The sequence below is a fragment of the Crassostrea angulata genome, chromosome 2, assembly GCF_025612915.1.
Source record: "Crassostrea angulata isolate pt1a10 chromosome 2, ASM2561291v2, whole genome shotgun sequence".
Classification (NCBI taxonomy): domain Eukaryota; kingdom Metazoa; phylum Mollusca; class Bivalvia; order Ostreida; family Ostreidae; genus Magallana; species Magallana angulata.
In genome coordinates, this window is record NC_069112.1 from 32,153,692 (window position 1) to 32,169,955 (window position 16,264).

General features: G+C 37.4%; 2 protein-coding genes across 2 annotated transcripts; both read right to left on the reverse strand.

Annotated features, from left to right (window-relative positions):
- Positions 1-435: 435 nt before the first annotated feature.
- LOC128174915 (uncharacterized) lies at positions 436-11,591 on the reverse strand. The gene is made up of 18 exons (XM_052840338.1): positions 11,456-11,591; positions 10,274-10,366; positions 9,755-9,793; positions 9,503-9,573; positions 8,928-9,090; positions 8,509-8,652; positions 8,081-8,215; positions 7,661-7,801; positions 7,379-7,498; positions 7,011-7,154; positions 3,723-6,047; positions 3,382-3,492; positions 3,089-3,208; positions 2,555-2,722; positions 2,181-2,468; positions 1,561-1,743; positions 1,262-1,351; positions 436-599 (listed from the first exon to the last, which is right to left on the reverse strand). Exons 1-18 carry the CDS (start codon positions 11,505-11,507, stop codon positions 583-585), a joined length of 4,404 nt encoding a protein of 1,467 aa, XP_052696298.1. The 5' UTR covers positions 11,508-11,591; the 3' UTR covers positions 436-582.
- Positions 11,592-12,663: 1,072 nt separating this feature from the next.
- Positions 12,664-15,579, reverse strand: LOC128173244 (uncharacterized). The gene is made up of 6 exons (XM_052838963.1): positions 15,460-15,579; positions 14,972-15,148; positions 14,684-14,791; positions 14,018-14,377; positions 13,329-13,381; positions 12,664-12,903 (listed from the first exon to the last, which is right to left on the reverse strand). The coding sequence occupies exons 1-6, from the start codon at positions 15,509-15,511 to the stop codon at positions 12,700-12,702; spliced, it is 954 nt and encodes a 317-aa protein (XP_052694923.1). The 5' UTR covers positions 15,512-15,579; the 3' UTR covers positions 12,664-12,699.
- Between the last annotated feature and the right edge of the window lie 685 nt (positions 15,580-16,264).

Consider the following 16,264-nt stretch of genomic DNA (forward strand, 5'->3'; position numbering starts at 1 on the left):
AATTTTTACACTTTTAAACACCATTATTTTGTCCACTGTTTTTTTATGTAGCACATGTGTAACTACGCGGAGCCGCCAATAACCTTTTTCGGTTATGCAATATGACACGCCCATTTTGTGTCATCTTTTATGCAGTTAAGGGGTTTTTGGATTCAAAATTGATTCGTAACATTATCACAGACAAAGACAATTGAAAATTAAAATATTTATTTCAATGTTTTGGCGTAGGTTGCTTATTTACGTTCTATTTACATGTAGTGTAAATAATACAAATATCTTAACCCTCCCCCCCACCCCCCAGAAAAAAAATAAATAAAGAAAAAGTGGAAGAGACCTAAGTCTTGGTTAACTTTAAAGTAGGTGGTTAATTCATGGACTTATTTTCTTTAAATACGTCGAACTAAATGTTATGTCCCGAAATAAACAAAATAAAAATCAAAAACAAGAACTTTTTATTACCTTTCTCATATGTGACTATAGTAGTCATCGAACATAATAATATTTGCCAACTTATGACAGCAAAATTTAGACGTTGTACATGCGACAGAGTACATCACAGTTTACAGGAATGATAAAAGTTCTTTACCCGTGCATTGGCTCTATAACAAAAGAGAAAGAGAAAAAAATTCAGATACATAAAGATTAAACTTTAATACTGTTGAATCATTTTTATTCGTGGGAGTCACTGTTCGTGGGTAGCCAAAGATTTTCCTGGTTTGCGGGGGCGTAATTTTGTTGGTAGCATGTTCTACTTCGTAAATGAATATTAAACAAATGCTTGCATATACTAGTACGTTCTTTTGGATGTAAATTTGCGGGCAAGTGTAACCCACGAATGCAACGAACATTGGTCCCCAAAAACAATGATGATTCCACAGTACTCATTCATTTAAGAGTATGAAAAAACGTGTGAGTGAATAAATATGGCGTTTTAATTAATACGCAACGTAGTATTAATTTTTACATGATGGTGAATAGATGAATATATTTTCATCCACAAACTATGATTCCTCTTATTTCTTACGGAAATTAATTGTGATTCATAGCTTATTTAAATCCGTAGCTATTAATGCAGAAAAAAATACATAACCAGCTAACGTGGGTTAAGTATTTTTTTCTGCAATGTTGCCACCTTCATATTCCGCATGAATCACCAAAGAAAGCTTTTCATTTTTTAATTGAGCCTTTGAATGAAACATTTTACAGGAAAGAGGTTTTTAAACTTACCACTTTCCTACAAACACAATCTGTAACGACTTACCACTTTCACACATACACAGTCTGCAATGAGCGACGTCGTATTTGATACAGTGGGGATGGCAGTTAGGTGGAAGGGGCTTACATTGGGAACCTTTAATATAATACAAAACATCATTATCAGAATGTTTGTTTTTAAAATAACAATATCTAAAAGAATTAGAATATAAAATGACATGCCCTACTTTAGTTGCTCTCTCTCTCCTTCTCTCTCTCTCTCTCATATTTATAAACATCCGCTGTTAAAGTGATCTAAATAAAAACATAAAGACAACAAAAACAAGTTACTATCCTATCCTATACCTCCCCCACTTCCTCCGGCGGCCATTCCCCCGGCCGACATACCGCCGCCGCCTCCTGCAGAGAAACCGCCGGCAGCGCCACCCCCGAAACCGCCGCCGCTGCCACCGCCACCACCACCGGACGTTGCTAGCGCAGTACCCCCGGATGTTCCACCACTGGTACCACTAACAGCCACGTATGTTCCTGAAACATCGTGAGCCTCCGTCAATAGCATAAGTCAAGAAGATCAAATCAGACGTGTATGCTTTCCAAAAAAAAGAGAGAGACTTTCAAATTTTTGAAAGGGAAGATTATCCTCTCCATGCAAAATTCCAAAGTCTTAATCTGGGTTTGGTTTGATGGGGAATTGGAAGCATGAAGTTATTTTTTTAATAATCGACCTTTTTAAATGTCCATTTATAACACTCTTTTGAAAATTATTTCTATATATGCATATCCGTGAAATTAGAAAAAAATGTGGAGAACCATTTCAATTAGATAAATTGCATACATGTTAATGAACGTCATAGAAGCGTAAATTTGAGGTCGATTTGCAAAAGAGAACAGGAATGGAAGAGACAAGCTTAAATCTTTTGAGAGACTAGATTATACTGAGGATCTGAAAGTTCATGACATGATACCGGTGTGATGGCCGCAGTTATCCGTGCACTCCGGCGTCTTCTGAACAACGACGACCTGCTGGGGTTTAGGACTACAGTCGTGGTGGCATTCGTCCACCTTCTGCACGACGATTGGATGGGTCTCGCATGTGGTACACTTCTGTTCACACCTACAGACAGGGCAACCGTCGTGACCTTTGTTTCCTAGCGTGTATCCGTTGGCACATGACGTCATACAGGTGATAGTTGCGTCACATGTTTTAACTGCGATGGCTGTTGGTTGTTTTTCACACCCCGTTTTACATTCAGCTTAAAATACATGTTGTTAGCTTTTTCACTGCTGTTCTTTTTTTCGCTAATCCTCATAATTGTTGGTTAGTTTTTTTACACCTTACTTTTTTGTATCTTTGCGCATGTGCAGCTAGGACATCCGTGAGCGTCAGTTCCGCCCAATGTGTATCCTTCTCTACATGTTGTCATGCAGTTCATCGTTGTGGGACAGTGTGCCAGGATGGCGTGCGCATCTATATGAGTTGGTTGTGGCGTAGGACGGGGTTTGGAAACTGAAAGGATTGATTTTGTTAGCGTAAAGCTTATAATATATTATTTGTTCAATAACATCACCTCATTGAAAATAGACCAACATACAGAAAAAGAGATGTAATGCCACAACTATACACTAGGTTTAATGTGATTGTTTATTCGCAGAATGGAAACACAAAAAGCAACACACAGAGACAGCAAATGGTACAACATGTAGGTCAATATGGATTTTATAGGTAAGTGGTGTTCTTGAACAGGACAGGAGATATGAAAAATCGGTTCGTTTGACAATGGCGGGATACAGTGAACAAGCGAAATAAACACATAACATCTGCATGGATGTTCCGTCCATTTTTGATTCCAAGTGCGCATGATCAAACACGCACCCGGCACGCAGTCGCATTGTGGACAACCGTCACTTCCGGCAGTGTAAGCAGTTTGGCATTCCTCGGAGCAGGAGAAGTGACCATTGCATTTCAGGGAGGCAGGGGAGGTGTATGCTTGTTCTACAAAAATAAAAAACAAAGAATTGATTATTGCATTTCAGAGAAGCAGGGGGGGGGGGGGGGTATATGCTTGTTCTACAAAAATAAAAGAGAAATATTTTTTTTTTAAAGTTTGTACATTTAAAAAAAAATGTAATGGGTTTTAAGCATGCACGTATTAATAAGACATATACCTGGTACCACGTGACAGGAACAGGTTGGACAGCCATTAGCATCCGGTTTATAACCATGGAGGCATGTGATCGGACATGCGAACGAGGACAGACAAACTATATTTTGTGTATCTGTTAACAGGCAAATACAATTTGAAATAAATTTCAGTTGACAATTGCAAGCTTGTCAATCACTAAATATCGAAATCATCATTCCTTTATTATCATGATCTATATTTCATAATTTTTATCATCAATTGAATAATTGTTAGTATCATGAGAAGTTCTTAAAAGTGAAATGATGCAAATTAATATAAATCAAATAAAAAAAAATACTATAAGAATCAACAATGAAAACTTACTTAGTTTTTCTTTTTGTCCTGACGGTTCTATCTTCCCTTCTGTTTTTCCTTTCGGTAAATTTCCCAAACCGTTTAGAGTATTCTGATGTGGCAGACCTTGCATCGTCTCCCCTTGTTTTCCTAAACATGTGCAAAGTGGGCAGCCATCTTTCCCCTGTCCTCCCAAACGATAGCCCAGGGGACAAGTGGTCATGCAGTGCATTGTTTCTGGACACTTCTTAATTATGTATTGTACATCCAGTTTGCTTCCAGAGGAACCACCACCTAAAGATCCGCCTGTCAATTGACCACCTCCAGCCGATCCTCCCATCATTGGTCCACCTCCTGTCGCGCCTCCGTATCCGGTTGGTGCGTGGAAGTTTCCTAATGGCCCACTTCCTCCAGATCCACCTCCTATTGGTCCTGATCCACCTCCCGTTGATCCACCTCCCATCGGTCCTGATCCACCTCCCGTTGATCCGCCTCCCATCGGTCCCCCTCCAATTCCTCCACTTCCCGGTTTCCCAGAGCCACCCCCAAAACCAGATGGACCTTGTCCACTCATTGAACTACCAGCCGAGTTCCCTTGTAATGGATTGAAACCACCGCTGCCTCCACCAAAGTTCGGTGTCATTCCACCACCGAGAGTATTTCCATTACTTGATCCACCTGATGAAGGTTTTGGACCAGTTCCAGATCCGACACTCTGAAACGGATTGACACCAAATCCTGATCCGCCTTGAGAACTTCCACCCGTATTAAAACCTCCAGATCCCCCGAATCCCGGTTTGCTCCCTCCACTATTTGAAGAACCAGCAAAAGGATTCAATCCACCATTTGTGCTTCCAGATGTCATTCCACCAGAACCACCGAATGATGGCTGAGGACTACCACTTCCTGTCCCGGTAGTCTGAAACGGACTAGGTCCAAATCCTGATGCGCCGTTTCCATTTGAATTTCCTCCTCCACCCTGAGCGCCATTTGAACCCCCTGTCGTTTGGAAAGGATTAGGATAAGTGTTTTCCGAAAATCCGGGATTGCTGTTGCCACCGACTGCTGAAAATGGGCCAGTTGAGGATCCATTACCAGAAGTCATTGCTCCCGCAAAAGGACCACTTCCCCCATTTTGTCCAGCAGCTTGCATAAAAGGACTCGGCTTGAAACCTTCATTTGTAAAAGCTCCATTTCCGGAAGCAACGAATGGATTTGAAAAATTTCCACCGATTTGTCCGCCACTCATTTGACCGTTCGTGTTCGTGGCCACGATGCCTGTTTGCTGTCCGCTGTACTGACTGATGTCTATCTGCTGACCGTAAGTCTGAGCAGTGTTGACTTGGGTAAGACCTCCACCTACGGATCCAGCAGAAGTTCCTATATTTTCGTTCCCGCCTGTTACGGTTTGTTGTGCGTTCATTCCACTGCTTCCCTGCAAGAATTGTGGTAAAAGTGGATTGTTCCCAGAGGAAGATCCAGCTGAAAAGGGTCCTGCTTGGCTACCATCTCCACCTGTACTAGGTTTGAAAGGTGACGACATGCCATTTCCAGCTGTATTTCCAGACAATGATTGTCCGCCATTACTTCCAACGTTAAAAGGTGAATTCACTCCTGAACCAGTGTTGAATGTAGATCCGGTTCCACTATTTCCACCGCCGTTGGTCCCTGGTTTAAATGGTGATGACATACCAGAACCGGCTCCTGTCCCTGTACCCCCTCCATTCGTTCCTGGGTTAAATGGTGACGGCATTCCCGACCCACTAGTTGATGCTCCTAAACCTCCTGTACCACCGTTTGTACCCGGATTAAAAGGAGATGGCATACCAGATCCGCTTGCAGTGCCAATGGAAATACCACTTCCTCCGTTACCGTTTGGATTGAAAGGCGAGGGCATACCTGAACCATTTGAATTTCCGGTGGTTAACCCACCACTATTAGTTCCTGCTATTCCAGTACTACCTCCCGAACTTATCGGCGAGGGAACTCCTCCTCCATATCCTGTCCCTGGTTTGAAACCTCCCGACATTCCGCCAGTACCACCAGGCTTAAATTGGTTACTTCCACCTGATGGCTTAGAGTTGTCACAATCACCTTGACAATTACTTCCGCCAGAAGTTACGTGAGATACGAGAAGTTCGTGACCCGTATCGCAGTCTTTGCATTGATTTACTGATACTTGTTGCGGAACTGGTACGGCTGTTACTGAGTTGCAATTGTTGCAAGGTTCCACAACCTTTGGTGGAACAACCACTGCTGTTGCTGTGTTGCAGTCGGTGCAGGGTTGTTTGATTGTCTGAGGGACAACTGTGTTTGTATTGCAGTTATGACAAGGTTCGACAGTTTTCTCGGGAGCTGATACAGGCATTGTATAATGATAAGTATATTTCATCATTACATAAACTAGAGTTGATTATCACTTATCAACATTTCAAGACTTTGTTAAATTATTGCATTCTATTAAGAAAGTGAGTTCATTTACTGATAAAATAATTATACTTTTATAAGACAATTGGCTAACACGTGAGATCTCAGGGAAAAACATTTACTAATATATTTTGATTATTCTTTCACTACTTATAAATTATAAAAGTGTTTTTATTAATCAATGTACGGTATACAGAGAAATATCCCCCCCCCCTTGTCAACGGGCGAATTTAAAACACAAATTTGTCTGGGTGAATTCAAGAGGGTGCGAAACTGCAAGTGAAGAAGAGCGAAAATAACACTGTAAATAGTTATACCTGAAATAAAACGGCAAAGAATTCTCCCTCACTTTGATATTAATTAAATACAGTAATCTACATAATATGTATCATTGATTCTCATTTGTACACATTATAGTTACTATTGTTAATATAAAAATTGGTATTAATAAATATTACTTACATGTAAGTATTTATCTTAGATCCGCCCACATACTTATTGGCATTTAAAGATATAACTAAGGAATATACCTAAGATCCGTCCATAAACCCATTGCTAATTTTTTCTATAACTAATGAATTTATCATAGATCTGCCTAGAAACACAATAAAAATCGTTTTTCATAGATTTTTCGTAAGTCTGTATATTAGATTCGCACATATACATGTGTTATAATAAATAACCAAGTATAAATCTTAGTTCCGTCCACACACCCATTGGGGATTATATATTTATCTCAGATATGCCAAAATACTTATTGACTTACTATAAATATAGCGTAGATATTTATCTTAGATCCACCCCCAAATCATCATAAGTTAACATCCGCGTTAATCTTAGATCCGCCCACATATTATACTTGAGATTTCAATCTTTGATCCGCCCACATACCCATCGGTACAGCGATGAGACATTGACAGGTCGGACAGCCGTCGGAGCCACACTTGTATCCGAGCTCACACGAGGACGGGCAGGAGAAGGTTGTGGTACACCGCACGGGCTGTTTGATCACCTCCACCACCGTCAGTCCCACAGCTGAAAATACGTCACAGATTTCATCACATGTTCCAATAATCACGTTATAATTGACGTCACATTTCTTTCTTCGAAAGAGCCCAATTTAGATTTTGTGCAATAAAAATTGAAAATACTTGAGTAAAAATGTGTAATCAGTTCATTAATGCTTCGTATAACTGATTTGGAACTTTAAGTTTGGATGATTTGAAATACTATGTGTGAGGGAATAGTGTATGACATACCCGCCGGTTTGATACAGCTACAGGTAGGACACCCGTCGGTCCCACACTTATATCCCGCTCCACACCCCGAGTTACACTGGATGTTCTTGGAACAGGTCAACACCTCTACCACCTTTGTTGCTGAAATTTATATAAGTACCTTTGCATTATGACAGCAATTTAAGTATTTTTAAACGCACCTGAATTTGACCTATAATCATACACGATGTATAAACAATCCCAAAAAAGGTATTTTCAAAAATGGAGTGTATGTTATGAATGATGAGAACAGGGAGTTCTTACGGACTACGCATGCGCACTGAGGACAACCATCTGTTCCGGTATTACCCAGCGTGTACCCGTTTTTACAGTTGAGCATACACTGTATGGTGTGGGAGCATGTCAGGACTTTAGCAGGAGGGGCGGTGGGTGGCTGAGTCGGAGCTGTAAAAAAGTTGCCGGATTCCTTTTTTTTTTTTGCTTACTTATACTTGTAACAAGTAGAGACATATTTGGAAGTTGATTCACAAAGTGTCTAAATTTCGATTACTGTAAGGAATTAGCATACAATAATCATGATTCACAAAGTGTCTAAATTTCGATTACTGTAAGGAATTGGCATACAATAAACAAAAGGGATTTTTTTCATTTGCTTCATTTGACAAAAATACATGTTTAGATAAAGTATTGATACATGTAACAGTGCTATAGATAAATACTTACGCGCAACACATGTGCATGTCTGGCATCCGTCACTTCCGGTGGCGCCCAGTGAGTATCCGGTCTTACAGGACAACATACACAGCACGGTAGACATGCATGACTTTGTCGGGGCGGGTTTTGGCGCCTCTGTTGGAGCTTCAATATATAAAATAGAATGTAAATCAACTATATTTTCTATTATTAAAGCAACAAAACGTTGCTCCATTTCTTTGCACTCCTGCAAATATCACCAAATATTTAGAAAAAAATCCCCAAATATTCCTGAGACACAACTAGAGTATTACAGTAGGGATACAGACTTTCCTGAAAGGCAAGTGAGCCAGACCTACCTGGTAGACAGACAGATGAGATACACTTACCTGGTAGACCTACTTAACTGTGAGATAGGTGAACCAGACTTACCTGGTAGACAGGTGAGAGACACTTACCTGGTAGACAGGTACAGCTCTGACAGCCGTCGGAGCCCCTCTGTCCCAGCACGTACTGGGTGTTACAGGTCATCATACACAGCTTGGTGCCCGAACAGTCGTGGTGAGGACTCGTGTGGCCGGAGGAGGTCTGTACCGTCACAACTATAACACGTCACAATCAAACAACATCATTCATCAATGAACTAAGCAATCAAATGATACGTATCACATATAATACCTTAATCAGGCTGGTTTATATCGGTAAAGGGTATGCTATCGCTTGATTCCGGGAGCATTTGAATTGATAGTAGGGTACTCACTCTATATTTGTATATGTTGTAGAAGACGATGGCAATATGATCATATAAAACTTAATTATGTTAAAATTCTCCCCCCTTCTTTCAAATTTCTGGAATAAGGCGGATACGACATTTTACCATGCGTTGACGTGTGCGTGGTTTCATGGTGGGTGGGACATGTACATGATCGACAGCCGTTACTGCCAACGTCGCCGAGCGTGTAGTGTCCTTTACACGTCATCATACAGAGCATGGTACCGGGGCACTCCTTCAATGGCCGCTCTGACACGTGATGGGAACCCTGATCAATGTCAAAGGTCGAATGTCACATCGCTGGTTTTGTTACACAAAGTTTTCTTGACTTTTAAACTTTTCAGAAACTGCACTTTAAAGTTTAGATCCAAATTATGATTTTATAAGAAAACGGTGATAATGTAATGAAAAATCTATAAATGTTTATTGAATAACGCGCAGCATGTCATGCAAGGACATTAGAGCAACATTTTACAAGATGAAATGATGTAAGAAAAATCATCGTTGGTCCGGAAAGTTAAACAGCAGTTAGAGTCTCATTTGTGCAAGATTCCTTAATCATTGTCATAATTTATATTGAGAGGTACATGTCAATATAAGAGAAGTTGTTCGGTGTGACTTTAAGTTGCATTGCAGGACCGGTGTCTTTTTTTTCTAATATGATTATTTGGAAGGCCTACCTGCATGCTTCCGAAGGGACTCCCTCCGCCCATTGAACCCGGCATAAAACCTCCAAAACTTCCTGTCATGCCTAGCGTCAGAAGTGAATCATGGGATATTTATTATTACGTCAAATTGTGAGAATTCGAAAATCAACTGTATTTTAGAAACGCGTCAACATATGTACGTACAACGTAATTAAAATTATTTAACGACAGACAATCTTGTTTGTAATATTTTAGTTTATAACATTAATCGATGTACATTTTTACCTTTTGGCATTCCTAAATATCCCCCGGGGTGGAACATACCTGTGATGGAAAAAATGGTTGGCCATTAACAACGAAGCCTAATGCTAAAAGTCATGAGTTTGATTCTGGGTTATAAGAGAGGTAATTTGTAATAAAAGGTGTTGATGAGATGAGTGTCACTATCATTTTCTGTATAGGTACAAAAGTTTAATTTGATTGTATCCTTGAGTTAAGTCCATCCAATGCAGTTGGAGTAGACACAAATTAAGGTGATATGGAACACCTTCATAGTGTGACGTAGTTCCTTTTGAGATAAAGAATCAAATCAAGCATAATTTGATCATGATTTTTCTTCCCAAAATTCTTACCTAAATGCGTAGCGCAATGAGTTGGAGCGTTAATTCAAAATGAATTATAATTAAGAGTGTTAATTACTGATGAGTTCGAATCCCGATAAAGTTTTACCTTTCCAAAGGAAAAAAAATGGTTTTTTTCTATGGTATGTAAAAGGTGTTTATTATTTATCACCAGAATACCTACCCGGTCCGCATGCACAGAGCTTACATCCTCTTGTGTCTATTTTTGTACATCCGGGCGGACACTGGACATTTTGAGGACAGAGATAGTACCCGGCTGTAAGAGAAATAGAGATACATTGTAGACATGTAATGGCCTTTCATTTCAAAATATCTGACCATAAAAAAGTATAGTTATAGCTCCCTTTAAATCTTTTTCTTAGCAATGGTTTAACTTTTGATTCAGGCGTTAGTCAATCGCACCTTCTCGGGCCTTTCCGGCAAGCTCGGAAAAAACACCTCGAATGTATTACCTAGGCGTCCATGACAACCCCCCTTTTTATAAAACTTGATATAAATACAACACATTTTACAATCTGTTGAGATGTAAGCTATACTTCATTAAAGTAAACAATATACACTAAAATATAACACAAGACTGTCTAGCCGAAACTTATTTTAATGGGAAGCGACTCCATTTTGTATAAAATTCTAACATCCGGTGATGTTAATACATTCGAGGTGTTTTTCCGAGCTTGCCGGAAAGGCCCGAGAAGTTGCGATTGAGGCGTTAGTATGAATATATGTACAAGTAACTTAAAGATTGTTACAAGTTTATCAATATTTGTGGTTTTGATTAAGGATACACGCGCAGTCTGTTGAAAAATGTGAAACATTTTGATTTTATTATTTTTGATTTCTTTAGGATGGAGAATGGGATATGAGATGAATCATATACATTGAATCATTGATCATATGACTATAGTTTCATTCTAGTCAGAAAATGATTCTGTTTTTTCTTGTCGGAATGATTTGATATAAAGCCATTGAATTTTTGCTTAAGCAATAAACTTAATAGATCCATCTCTTTGAAAAATTGATTTATCCTCACCCTACAGTTACACTTTGAGTAGAAATATAAGTATTTTATTGAATTTAAATATATATTGCTAGTATATCACCGTAAAATACATTTTCATAGTATCTACTTAAGAAGTTAAAAAAAAAGATAGTGAAAAAAAAATCATCTTCTCTTCATAACCCGACTCGTGTATTTTACAACGAAGTAAATCCAGGTGTAAAAATATGAAAACTATTAATTTTTTTAATATAGAAAATGAAAAATATATAAATCCACAATTTTGTAAGGGAAAAAAGCATCATATATTATCTATAGTATACTTTCAGAAAATAATTCAGTACTTACATGTAGCTGTGAAGTAAATTGTCAGAAATCCGAAAAGTCGAAATAAGTGCATTTTTTTCCGAAATTTAAAATGTTGTTCCTTATTTTTGTTCGTCCAGCGGTACTATTATTGAACTATCCAGTTTTTATGTGTACCCAGGCCATATTACGGTACACACACATAGCAGGTGCTTGGAACGGGAGATAACTGATACAGGTTTTGATTAGTTATCGCCCTTTTCGTGCCTTCCTTACATGGCTCATTATCGATGAAAACTACCGTTGTTATAATCAATATTTTTATACGCGTAGGTATAACGATAAAATGATACATAAAATCGTTACATTCTTTACTGTGACCTAGCGTCAAAGTTTAACCTTTTCATGTTTACATGTTTGGACTTTCTTTATAAAACGACTATTTCGTCATTGTGCATTCATTTCAGGGTACTTTGGTTCTGTTAGGGTGATCTGCAATTTAATATATATTTCGTGTTAATTAAAAAACCAAATTACGATGAAAAATACGTGTATTCTCATGTGCATGTCATAATTTGTATCCAATTTGAATATTTAGAATATTGCCATTATTGAACAAGAATAATAATCGAAACAAAATGAGTGGAACGCATTCTACCACTCATGAGTAAGTAATGGAGATTTTCATCATCCATACATTTTATTTTCAACAATTTTTTTTCTTGGATGAAATTGGCTATACCCTAACTTCAATCAGATATGCTTTAAATAATTAAAAAAAAATATGAACATATTTTAGTTATCGAATGATACATATTTTCATATTAATTAAATTTGTTACAAATTAAAGCGTTTTAAAGCGAAAAGCAATATTTGTTAGTTTTTTTTATCTTTGAAAATTAAGAATTGAATGCATGTACATTGTTTAAGTTTAGACAGAAAGGTAAAAGTTTTCCTCTTTATAATTTATTTAACTGATTTTACAATTAAATCATTGCTCCATGTAACAAAAGGTTGTACATGTACCCTTTATAATCTCTGTGCTGTAGTCAAACAAAGACATACTTATTAAACAATGTCTAATTTTTTTTACGATGGGTGGAGATTCTAAAAGATAGGTTATTCAAATCATATCAATTTTCCTTAATTATTACAAGAAACAATACAAGTTGATTACTGGTATACTCATTTCCATTAATCTTAGGTCGTCCAACTTGTCTATATCACACAAAAAAGACGTACATATGTAGTTTAATTTTATCAATTTTATTCATAACATCTCATAACTAAGGCAATCCCGTTGGTAATGGCGCACACTCGCACAATGGACAACCTTGCGAGTCCAGGCGGTACCCAGTGTAACAAGTCTTAGAGCAATTGAACACCCCCGGACAGACTATCCTATGGAGCGTGGTACTGGGTGGGCGTGTCGTTGTAGTAGGCGTGGCCGATGAGTGGGGCGTGGTTAAGTGAACCGGAAAACTGACAGTCTGAAACACGTGATAAAAAACATTAATTGAAGAAGGTAATGGATACATCAATTTTGTAACATATTGTCACTGGAACAAGAAAGTTAACTTTAACTTTATTTTCTTTCTTAATCTTAAATTTTACAGCATTTTTTACCGAACGGTTATCGCATCAGCTACCGACATGCCGATGATAAGTTGGAATTCATCTAGGGCTTTTACATTATTCGTTTTGCTAGATTTAATAATATTTATTTATTGTCAAATATTGTACAATTTGAAAACTGTAATGCCGTAATGATGATGTATTTTGCAATTAATGTAATTTCATTAACATTGAAAGTTCATAGTATCCCTTGCCTTTCAACTAGTTCATTATAAATTATTAAGATGAACACAATTTTTTAAAAAGTATTTAAAAAGAAAATAATAGCAAAATTCGGAACCTGAAATTGTGTGGTACTGGGATTTCCTGATGAGGTAGACGTACTTAATTGGGCTGAAAAAAAAATCTGTACGTAAATCATATTTTACCAAATAAAGAAAGATATACATAGTTGATAACTTTCTTTAAAACGATTGCTTTTTTGTGTCTTATTATCATCATAATTAATAGGTGTTTTTTATTCACAACATGTGATCGATATTTCCTTGATATCATTAGATATCATAATAGTAAATTACGTGATTTAAAAATCAAATAACAAAAAACTCCTCAAATATCTATTTTAAGATTTTTTATAACAGCAGAGCAGCTTAAAATACGTTCATCCCCAATCGCAAATGCTTGTGCCTTTCCCAAAAGCGGCGGAAAAAACCGCCATATATTACATAGGCCTCCATGATACCCACCTACATGTACCCCTTTTCATTAAAAAAAAACTTGTCATATTTTCGGGGTTCTGTAATATTTGCTGAAATGTGAGCTTAACCTTATTGAATCGAATGATGTTTTACCATAGAAGAGACATTCGAGGTTTTCTTGCCAATCTTCATAATTAATGAAGCTACACCAAATGATTTAAAATCATGACATCCATTGTAAATATATCGAAGTGTTTTTCTGAGCGCTGCCGGAAAGGCCCGATGAGGTGCGATTGCGTGCACTGGGCGTGCACTATAATATATGATCTACCTGTTTTGCAAAAACACCGCGGGCATCCGTCAGGGGCTGGTATAGGATCAATGAAAAAGCCGTTCGGGCAACTAAGAATACACTGTATTGCTCCCTGACAGGAAGGGTTGGATGACGTAGTAAGAGATTTGGTGGAAGATAGAGTACTGGAAGATGAAGATGATGAAGCTTGTGTTGTTTGCGATTGGGTTGTACGTGTGGTAGAAGTTTGTGGCGTGGGTGTAGTTGGCATTTGTGTCGTTTTCTGTTGCGTAATCACAGGTGATGGCGTCAGTGGTTGTTTGGTTGTGACAACGTGTGACGTAGTACCAGTACTTGTTGTTGATTTGGTGGAAGCTGGTTGTAATGTCATGGCCTGGGCTTTTGAAAATATTGCAAGGTCTTAGTTTAAAACGGATATTTCTTTGCTTTCATAGCGTTACAAAAATACAGAAAGAGAATATTTGTTAAAACTGTTATTGTTGTTAACATTAATTAACAACCAATCTAACCATTAGACTATGTATACCATATTATATTTTAGAATAAATCAATTATCTTAATTAAGCCTCAGATGAGTAAAATTATTCTGTCTTAGAAAGTTCTCTAATGCATTTTAAGCGCAAATCATATTAGAGATGCCAAAATAATATTTTTCAGTTGACAGCACTATTATGGATAACTTACGACAGTTGCATTCTACACACCCGGATGTTGGGTTAATTGCAGCTGCGCAAGGAGCTTGACAACTCATCCAGTTTGTGTTACACCCGCCTCCATTTTGAATGTTATATCCTTTAAAGGAATAAAACGTCATATTTCATATTTAGAATTATAAACACGAGGAGAAACTTTGAAAGAAAGCATATTTTCGTTTGAGTATGAGAGAGAGAGAGAGAGAGAGAGAGAGAGAGAGAGAGAGAGAGAAAGAGAGAGAGAGAGAGAGAGAGAGAGAGAGAGAGAGAGTAAATTTACCTGTTTGGCTTGATTGCTGATTAGAATTTCCGCCGAGGTGCTCCGGATGTGAGGGGTCGATTTTACTACAATCACATTCGCAGCCAGTAGGCGTGGTCTTCAAGCACATAGGTGGACAGAGGAAATTCGGTTCGCATGATCCAAGGGCATTGTTTTTGTTTATTGTAAACAGGAAAGCTGACCAAAATAAAACACAACATTCTATCATAGCGATTGAGGTATTTATATTTGGGAGAATATTTAACTTTCTTTGTTCATAAACTACATATGTATACACATGTATAGTTGTCTTTAAAAATAACAATAAAATTATGCTATTATATATTATCTTTTTAGATATTTATTATATTTCTAAAATCGAAGATATTTATTAACAAATACACCACAAATATTTTTAAAACTTTTTTAGCAGCTTAAAAGTGTTTTGAAGTTTATATAAAATTGAAAAAAAAGACATTACACTTAAAAATGTATGTAAGAGATAATACCTTCTACTGTGTTGAAAAATATGGCCCAAATAAAAGCGTTAATGAATTTCATTCCGATATACTTTGAAATGCTTCCTTGCGTCTTTTTGATAACATGATAACATATCTTATCAGCAGAGTTCCTTGAAGAACCCCATGTGAAGCGATAAAACTCGGACATACCATTTCTTCTATGGATAAGTAGGTAATAAAAATTGAATGCGGTTCCATCTAAGTGTGTATTTCAATAGAATCGTACTTCCGAAGACCATAACATTCTACTGCAGATTATGATTGTAAATATTGTTTGCATTCAACCATCATTCATATTTAATACTAAAAGTGTAGTTTGTTTGTGCGTTGAATATTTCTTTGACATCTTGTTATGTTTGAATATACCTTTAGCCCCTGTCTAATTTTGTTTCACTGTCACAAAAGTTATTTTCATTCAAAATTTACGTCAGCTGTTAGCCTTTTTCAAGCATAAGTGTCGAGTTATTTTATCTTTTTAGGCGATTAAAAAAAAGAAATATCAAACATTCTGGGTTTTTGTCTTAGAAAAAAAAATCCTGGGGACGATGTATATGGTTGAGGTTGTCTTCTATAATAGATCGATCTTAAATATCCTTGCAAAGTTATACCACCTTGTCCATGTAATCTAGTTTACTACGTCATAATCAGGAGCACGCTTCCTCAGACGGCAGCTGACACAACTGAAGAACGTGACAAAAATGTCACGTGACAGACTTTATGCAAATGTCAACCATCTGTTTTTGAATCTCCAACATTTTTGTCTCAATGTGGGCGTTCCACATAAAAATGTTCA

What these genes read in the sequence shown, in the direction of transcription:
- LOC128174915 (XM_052840338.1), bottom strand. Translation starts at nt 11,507, where the DNA reads ATGCACTTATTTCGACTTTTCGGATTTCTGACAATTTACTTCACAGCT. An exon ending in AATTTACTTCACAGCTACAT is followed by an intron (nt 10,367 to 11,455) that starts GTAAGTACTGAA and finishes TTTCTCTTACAG; the next exon opens with CCGGGTACTATCTCTGTCCT. An exon ending in ATGCGCAAAGATACAAAAAA is followed by an intron (nt 2,469 to 2,554) that starts GTAAGGTGTAAA and finishes ATGTATTTTAAG; the next exon opens with CTGAATGTAAAACGGGGTGT.
- LOC128173244 (XM_052838963.1), bottom strand. Translation starts at nt 15,511, where the DNA reads ATGAAATTCATTAACGCTTTTATTTGGGCCATATTTTTCAACACAGTA. An exon ending in TCAGCAATCAAGCCAAACAG is followed by an intron (nt 14,792 to 14,971) that starts GTAAATTTACTC and finishes ATTCCTTTAAAG; the next exon opens with GATATAACATTCAAAATGGA. An exon ending in CCAGTACCACACAATTTCAG is followed by an intron (nt 12,904 to 13,328) that starts GTTCCGAATTTT and finishes CACGTGTTTCAG; the next exon opens with ACTGTCAGTTTTCCGGTTCA.